General features: G+C 36.2%; 1 protein-coding gene across 1 annotated transcript; it reads left to right on the forward strand.

Moving 5' to 3' along the window:
- Window positions 1–7,692: 7,692 nt before the first annotated feature.
- On the forward strand, window positions 7,693–9,493 carry LOC134382272 (heat shock cognate 71 kDa protein-like). Its single transcript, XM_063102720.1, is given in 2 exon segments — window positions 7,693–8,528; window positions 8,530–9,493. Coding segments are annotated over 2 exon segments (1,746 nt in total). The 5' UTR covers window positions 7,693–7,746.
- Window positions 9,494–9,694: the final 201 nt, after the last annotated feature.

The following is a 9,694-nucleotide window of genomic DNA, read 5'->3' on the forward strand; positions in this document are numbered from 1 at the left end:
CTCCTATTGTTCTACTCCTTTATCCTCAGCATTGGAATGTAGCTTCCATTGTCAAGGTTCCCTCATGTTCACAAGACAGCTGCTAGAACTCCAGCCATCACATCTGATTTCTAGAGAGAAATACGGAAGATAAGAAGAGGAAAAGATAAATTCTGTCTGAGTCATTCCTGGATGTCCCATCTAACAATTTCCACTCATGGCCACTCCTAGCTGAAAAAGGAAGCTGAGAAATACAATCTTCTGCTGCCTCAAGTAAAATTGGGGTTCTGCTTATAAGAAAGAAGAGAGGATGAATACTGGGTAGGCAACTGGCATTCACGGCCACAGAAGTCAACAAATCTGGGTTTAAATCCCAGTTCCACTAAACTAACTGTGTGACCATAGGCAAATTACTTGAACTTTCTGACCTTCTATTTCTTCATTAGTATTAAAATAGCCACTTAATAAAGTTGTTGAGGGGATTAAATGAGTTAGAGTACATAAAAGTAGCTATAACTCAGTAGGTGTTCAATAAATGAAAGGTTCCGGTCATTACCTAAAGTACCAACAGCGTACTCTGCAATGGGGAATAAGAGTAAGGGTGAAATGTTTAAAAGAGACTATGTTCTAGGCACATATGTCCCTTTCAAAAAATGCCTCTTTAAATTCTAGACTTGAAACTACCAAAGATAACTGTCATCACAATCACAATTTTCAAAAACTATATTTCTCTCCTATGTACTGAACTTATATGAATTCCCTAGATCTTCATTTATCATCAGAAAAAAAGAAATATCATTTCAGAAAACAGGGTTGCAATTGCTGTTCTTTTTGACAGATGACAGAACCAATTAAGAAAGAGGAAGAAAACTGCTTCTTTTCATGAAAGGGTTCCACTGTTCTTTACTGATACCATGGAACATAATAACATGTAAATGAGCTATCTAAGAGAATACCTACAAGCAAACTACATTTTTAAAAAGCAGGATGATGCTGGATTTTTGGACCAAGAATATCCATTCTGATAAAGAAAATGTGGGCACAGGAAAAACAGAGGTGAAGGAGTTTATATTTCTCAGTAGGAATCAGGCTTTACCTAAGGGAGTATACTTAGTTAAGAGAGATTCCTAAATTGTAAATAAAATCCAGGTTGCAATCTCTTACACTGTCGCTAAAAGACCAGTTTTCCTTCATCAAATACTGTGGTTCATCAGAATATCCAAGAAACCGATTTTTGAGTGGTAGGTTTTGGCAAGTTCTAAATTTAATGCATGGGGGAACTTCATAAGCAAATATGAATGCCCACTGTACATAAGACAGAAGCATTTACTGATCTCCAGCTTTGTCCCATATGGGGCTACCCAGGGCTCTTTTCACTATGGGAAATCAAGCTATGACAAACAAAACCCACGGGAAACATAAAATGTGTTCCTCCCCCGTCAGAGACTGGCAAGTCACCAGGGGAGGCAGACTAAATAAATTCTATATTTGCATATTGCTGTCAGGGACTACACTGAGTAAATAAAACAGACGTGACTTTCTTGAAAAATCCCATACTCTATATGAAAATTCACACTGGCACATATTTTAAAGTTGATGTCAGAGGAGACCCAGAGGCCCTCTCATCATATCTTTTAGAGACTGCTTCCAGCAACCCAGAAGTGAGGCCGAGAAGGGCTGTGCATAGAGCCTGTGACTGCCAAGTCGTGGAGAGCTGGGTTCTTGACTGGCTTTGCCATTAACTGTTGTATGACCTTGTACAAGTCTCTTTAGCTCTCTGGATTAGAAGTTCCTCAAAATCCCTTCTAACTCCAAAATGATAAGTTTGTGAATATCACAGATTTATCGTAATAGCGGTTATATATCTCATCAGACAAGAGCTCAAGGAAGGGAGAGTGAAAGGTCTATTAGAGGGGCAGTGAATTAACCAAATCATCTAAAGAAGGATTCAATATGAGTAACAATGGGAGAAAAGGTTGAAAAGGGAAGTTTGGCCAGACCATGCAGGGATTTGAGTGCCACTGCATCTTTTAAAACACACCTGTATTTAATGCAACATTTGCACTACAAGAGTACTTCAAAAAGTCTGTGTAAAAATAGAATTAAAACATACCACAAATCTTTCCGTGAACTTTTTGAAGTACCCTCATATGGTAAAGCCTCAAATGTCCCCAGTTATATAGAAAAGGAACAAAATGGACATTTGAGATCCATATGCTTTCCCAAATCTCAACCTTTCACACCTTTATCAGAGCAGTTAACCTGTTCCCTTTCCCAAACTGAAAAAGCAATTCCTTTTCCCACACTCTGGCAAAATAACCACAATTTGAGGTATTAAAGCACTTCAGACCAAATTCAGGAGCCATTCACTATCATTACTACCTAACCTGCATATATAACACAGATCTCACTTCCTGTCATTCTGTATTATAGTTAACTATCAGTATGTCTGTCTCATGTTGCAAGCTGGGTAGTATAGCTCGGTTGTTAAAATTCCAGTTCTAGATTCAAATCCAAATTCCTATACTTAATATCTCTGTGATCTTGAACAAGACACTAAAATTCCCTGAGCCTTAGTTTCTTTATCTATTAAATGGAATTTCATTCATTCACTCAGCAAATACTGATTAAATGTCTATATGCATGAGGTACAGTTCTAGATGACAAGGGTAGAATAATGAAAAATACAAGGTCCCTGCCCTCATTGAGCTTATATTATAATAGGGCAGCAGACAATAAAAAGGAAAGCAAATAAATAATTCAGTACTATAAAGAAAACAAAACAGGGCAAAGTAATATAGAGTAAGGGAGAAAGGGCAACATTAGATGGTATGGTGAGATAAGGCATCTTTTGAGGAAGTAACATTTGAATGAAGATCTAAATGTCAAGAAGTCAGCAATTGGAAGAACTGGGAGAAATGTATCTCAGGCAGAGATAAGAGTAAGTACAAAAGCCCTGATGCAGTCGCAGTTTGAATGTACTGGGAAGAACCAAAATGCCACTGTGCTAGGGATTTACTAAATCAGAAAGAGAACAATAAGGGATTAGGTTGGAGAATATTAATGCAAAGCACTGCATGCCTCATATTCCATTTTTTACAATTCTGCTCTGTCCTCTTCTATATCAAAACTTTCAAGATTCTCAGACCTGCTCTATTCTCTCAATTTGAATGGAATTCCAGTATTTACCCTTGAAGCTATGGCCTCTAAAAAACTACCTGAGCAAAAAGTCTCAGAAAGAGTAAAGAAAAAGGTTGTCTTTTACCATACAGATGCAAGAAAAGGCAGCTCTATTCTATAACAAAAAGTTATACAGTATACTATATTTGAGGAGCAATATAGTGTACTATGAAAAGTATGGACTCTGAAGCCAGACTCTGCCACTAAATTGTGATTTGGGGCAAATTACTTAATCCTTCTGAACCTCAAATCATCATCCATAAAATGATGATAATCATAGTATATATCTGATGTGTTGTCAGAAGGATTAAGAGTTAATAAATATAAAGAAATTAGAATAGTACCTGGCACATTGTATAAGTAATATGTTAATTATTATTGTTGTTACTTTAATAACTACTATATTTAATAAAGTGCTATATTGAGAAAATTCACAAAATATCCAACTTACTCTGTTATCTACTGTGAGGATATTTGAAAACATATAACATGGTTCTGATTTCTGTTATTATAAAAGTGCTATTTGTAAAAAACACAAGAAATAAGTAATTGTCACTTTGTCCTGTGATAGTAACCCATAACTTCTAAAATTCTCCATTCCTGATTGTTTCCCTTAATAATTTATTGCTTTTGTAATAATATTTGAATTATTACCTATTTTCTGAAAAGTATAATACTTGGAAGGTTTCTTTGTTAAGTAAGAAAAACAGCTTTGAAATTTCCTTTTTCTTCCCTCTATCATTAAAGGTTGTAATAAATCCTATGACTCTGTCGTATTCCTTATTAAAAGAGCTTGTCTCATTTAATTTAAGACTGGTAAGCAAGAGACAGATTGTGTAAGACACTGTATACCACAATAAAGAGTTTGAACTTTATTCTAAATATACCACAAAGTCATTTAAGGATATCAGGAAGAAGAATGCCATAATCTTATTGACATTTTTCAGAAGTTCATAATTGTGCTGTATAAGAGTAGATCATAGAGAGATACGAATGCAAGTAGGGAGATTAGCAGGTCACATGAGAAATTATTGGGCTTGGACTAAAATAGTAGCAGTAAAGATGCCAGGAAGTAGACTGAAATGAGATATATTTTGGAAGTAGAGCCAAGAAGACTGGTTGATGGAGTGAGAGAATAAGAAAACAATAACATTAATTAACCTCATGTGGTTTTTGCAATTATTAAATAAACTGGCATTTGAAATGGCTTAATATTGTGCTTGTCTTTGCTCAACAAATGGTGACTACCATTATTATTGTTTTATTTTATATCTCTACAGAGCTAAGCACTGTACTTTATAAATACTAAGTGCCTAATAAATGGTTGTTTAAAATGAACCCCTCATCTTGGTACTAAGTCATATAATATATATGCAATCAAAAAGTACTTTTATGTGTTAAGTATTAAAACCATGATTCTTTCATTTCCTCCACAATTTGAAGCCTGTGGAGGAATTGAAGAACAAAAGCATATTTGACACACAGGAAACAAATGGCTAAATTGCAGAAGTAAGACCTTCCTTACCAGTAATTACTTTAAATATAAATAGATCAAACTCTCCAATTAAAAGGCAAAGATTAGCAGAATGGATTTTTAAAATACATCGTCTATAAGAGAGTTATTTTACATACAAAGATATTGAACATAAAAGGAAGGAAAACTATATTCCACAGAAACGGTAACCAAAAGAGAGCTGAGATTGCTATATTATTGTCAGGCAAAATAGATTTTAAATCAAAAAAGGTCAAGAGACAAATAGGATGTTATATATGGACAAAAGTTTCAATTTATCAAGATATAACAATTATAAACACACACACAACTAACAACAGAGGCCCAAAATAAACAAAGCAAAAACTGACAGAATTGAAGGGCAAAATAAATAATTATACAATAATAGCTGGAGACTTCATACCCCATTCTCAATAAAGGATAGGACAACCATACAGAAGATCAATGAGGAAATAGAGGACTTGAACAACACTATAAACTAACAAGACCTAAGAGACATATACAGAACATTCTTCCCGACAACAACAGAACACTCTTCTCAAGTGTACCAGGAACATTTTCCAGGACAGAACATACGTTAAGCCAATAATAAATTTTAAAAGATTGAAATTGCACAAAGTATATTTTTCAATCACAATAAAAAGAAATAAGAAACAAGAACAGAAGGAAAGCTGAAAAATTCACAAATATGTGAAAATTAAATAGCACTCTCTTAAACAACAATCAGATCAAAGAAAAAAATCACAAGAGAAATTGGAAAATACCCTGAAACAAATGAAAACAAAAGTATAAGATACCAAATGTTATGGAATGCAGAAAAAGCAGTGCACAAAGGGAAATTTATAGCTATAACTATTTACATTAAAAAAGAAAGGGGAGGGGGAGAGAGAGAGAAATAAAGATCTGAAATCAATTGCCTAACTGTACACCTTAAGGAATTAGAAAAAGAAGAGTAAAACAAATCCAAAGCTATCAGAAGGAAGAAAATAATAGATATTAGATGAAGATAAATGAAATAGAGAAGAAAAATAAGAGGAAAATAACAAAATAAAAAGTTGGTTCTTTGAAAATATTAACAAAATTGACAAACTTTTAGGCAGACTGACTAAGAAAAAAAGAGAAGACTCAAATTACTAAAATCAGAAATGAAAGAGGGGACATTACTACAATTTTACTGAAATAAAAACCATTATAGAGAATACTGTAAAAACTGTACACCAGCAAATTAGATAACCTAAAGTGAAAATAATTTCCTAGAAACACACAAACTACCAAATTAACTCAAGAAGAAATAGAACATATGAATAGGCCCAAAACAAGTTAAGAGATTGATTCAGTAATAAAAAAAAAAAAAAAAAAAAAAAAAAAAAAAAAAACCTCAACAAAGACAGTTCCAGAACTAGATGGCTTCATTGGTGAGTTCTACCAATTCTACTATGTAAAGAAGAATTAACACCAATTCTTCTCAAACTATTCCAAAAAAATTTAAGGAGAAGGAATATTATAAACCTACTATATGAGGCCAGCATCATCCTGTTACCAAAGCCAGACATACGACAAGTAAAGAAAACTACAGACCAATAGCACTTATGAACATAGATGTAAAAATCCTCAACAAACTACTAGCAAGCCAAATTCAGCAGCATATTGAAAGAATTATTCACAGGGCTATCCTGTGGCTCACTTGGGAGAGTGTGGTGCTGATAACACCAAGGCCAAGGGTTCGGATCCCTACATAGGGATGGCCGGTTTGCTCACTTGGGAGAGCATGTTGCTGACAACACCAAGTCAAGGGTTAAGATCCCCTTACCAATCATCTTTAAAAAAAAAAAAAAGAAAGAATTACTCACTATGATAAAGAGAGATTTACCCCCCATGAAGTCAACCAATCTAACACACACATTAAAAGAATGAAGTAAAAAAAAAAAATCGCTTCAATTGATGCAGAAAAAGCATTTGACAAGAATCCAACACACTTTTTATAATAAAAACACTCAATAAACTAGGAACAGAAGGGAAACTCCTCAAAATGATAAATGCCATATATAAAAAACCCACAGCTAACATCATATTCAATGATGAAAAACTGAATCCTTTTCCCCTAAAATCAGGAACATAAGCATGCCCATTTTTACTACTTCTATTAAACATAGTACTAGATATTCTAATCAGAGTAATTAGGCAAGGAAAAAATATGAAAGACATCCAAATTAGAAAGGAAGAAGTAAAACTGTGTCTAATCAAAAATGACATGATCTTGTATGTAGAACACCCTAAAGAACACACACACACACACACACACACACACACACACACACACACACACACACACACACAAAGTGTTAGAGCTAGGGAATGAATTCAGCAAAGTTGCAGGATACAAAGCAACACACAGAAATCAATTGTATTTATATATACTAATAGTAAAGTCTGAAAAGAAATTTAAGAAAAATTACATTTACAATACCATCAAAAATAGTGAAATACTTAGGAATAAATTTAACCAAGGAGGTGCAAGACTTACACACTGAAAACTATAAAACATTGCTAAAAGAAATTAAAGATGACCTAAATAAATGAAAAAACATCCCATCCTCATGGATTGGAAGACTTATTATTAGGATGACAACACTACCCAAAGGAATACAAAGATTCAAAGCAATCCTTATCAAAAATCCCAATGGCATTTTTTGCAAAAATGAAAAAACCCATCCTAAGATACATATTGAATTTGAAGGGACACTGAACAGGCAAAACAATCTTTAAAAAAAAGAACAAAGTTGGTGGCTTATATTACCCTATTTCAAAACTTACTACAGGTCTCATTGAACACAGAGGCATCTTGGGGGGTTGTATGTGTTCTTCACCAGCCGAACCAACTTACACAGGCAACCCTGTCTAAGGGACCTGCAGTTGGCATTGATCTTGGCACCACCTACTCAAGTATGGGTGTGTTCCAGCACTGAAAAGTAGAGATAATTGCCAACGATCAGGGGAACTGAACCATCCCAAACTATGTTGCCTTTACTGATACCAAATGATTGATCAGTGATGCTGCAAAGAATCAAGTTGCAATGAACCCCACCAACACAGTTTTTGATTTCAAGCGTCTGACTGGATGTAGGTTTGATGATGCTGTTGTCCAATCTGATATGAAGCTTTGGCCCTTCGTGGTGGTGAATGATGCAAGCAGGCCCAAGGTCCAGGTAGAATACAAGGGAGAGACAAAAAGTTTCTATCCAGAGGAAGTGTCATCTGTGGTACTGACAAAGATGAAGGAAATTGCAGAAGCCTACCTTGGGAAGACTGTTACCAATGCTTTGGTCACAGTGCCAGCTTTCTTTAATGACTCTCAGCGCCAAGCTACCAAATATGCTGGAACCATTGCTTGTCTCAATGTACTTAGGATTATCAATGAGCCAACTGCTGCTGCTATTGCTTATGGCTTAGACAAAAAGGTTGGAGCTGAAAGAAATGTGCTGATCTTTGACTTGGGCAGTGGCACTTTTGATGTGTCAATCCTCATTGTTGAGGATGGAATCTTTGAGGTCAAATCTACAGCTGGAGATACCCACTTGGGTGGAGAAGATTTTGACAACCGAATGGTCAACCATTTTATTGATGAGTTCAAGAGCAAGCATAAGAAGGACATCAGTGAGAATAAGAGAGCTGTCCGACACCTCCATACTGCTTGTGAACATGCTAAGCATACTCTCTCTTCCAGCACCCAGGTGAGTACTGAGATTGATTCTCTCTATGAAGGAATCGACTTCTATACCTACATTACCCTTGCCTGGTTTGAAGAATTGAATGCTGACCTGTTCCGTGGCACCCTGGACGTAGTAGAGAAAGCCCTTCGACAAGTCTCAGATCCATGATATCGTCCTGGTGGGTGGTTCTACCTGTATCTCCAAGATTCAGAAGCTTCTACAAGACTTTTTCAATGGAAAGGAGCTAAATAAGACCATCAACCCCAATGAGACTGCTGCTTACGGTGCAGCTGTTCAGGCAGACATCTTATCTGGAGATGAATCTGAAAATGTTCAAGATTTGCTGCTCTTGGATGTCACTCCTCTTTCCCTTGGTATTGAAACTGACAGTGGAGTCATGGCTGTCCTCATCAAGTGCAAAAATACCATTCCTACGAAGCAGACCCAGACCTTCACTGCCTATTCTGACAACCAGCCCAGTGTGCTCATTCAGGTTTATGAAGGTGAGTGTGCCATGACCGAGGATAACAACCTGCTGGGCAAGTTTGAACTCCCAGGCATACCTCCTGCACCCCCTGGTATTCCTCAGATTGAAGTCACTTTTGATATTGATGCCAGTGGCATCCTCAACATCTCTGCTGTGGATAAGAGTACAGGAAAGGAGAACAAGATTACCATCTCTAACGACAAGGGCCGTTTGACCAAGGAAGACATTGAACGGATGGTCCAGGAAGCTGAAAAGTACAAAGCTGAAGATGAGAAGCAGAGAGACAAGGTGTCATCTAAGAACTCACTTGAATCCTATGTATTCAACATGAAGGCAATAATTGAAGATGAGAAACTTCAAGGCAAGATCAACGATGAGGACAAACAAAAGATTCTTGACAAGTGTAATGAAATCATCAACTGGCTTGATGAGAATCAGACTATAGAGAAGGAAGAATTTGAACATCAGCAGAAAGAGCTGGAGAAAGTCTGCAGCCCCATCATTACCAAGCTATACCAGAGTGCAGGAAGCATGCCAGGAGGAATGACTGATAGCTTTCCTGGAGGGAGAGCTGCTCCATTTGGTGGTGCTTTCTCAGGGCCCACGATTGAAGAGGCTGATTAATCCAACCCAAGTATAGACATAGCATTGTTCCACACACTAAAACATTGAAAGACTCAAATTTGTAGCAAATTCTGTGGCAGTTCTAAAGTTGAGATGCTATAGAAAATTCCTGGGCATTCTCAATACTTGAATATGGAGCATATGCACAAAGAAAGGAAGTAACATTGCACTTTATAAGTACTATATTGTCAGTGGAAAATG

The sequence above is a fragment of the Cynocephalus volans genome, chromosome 7, assembly GCF_027409185.1.
Source record: "Cynocephalus volans isolate mCynVol1 chromosome 7, mCynVol1.pri, whole genome shotgun sequence".
NCBI lineage: Eukaryota > Metazoa > Chordata > Mammalia > Dermoptera > Cynocephalidae > Cynocephalus > Cynocephalus volans.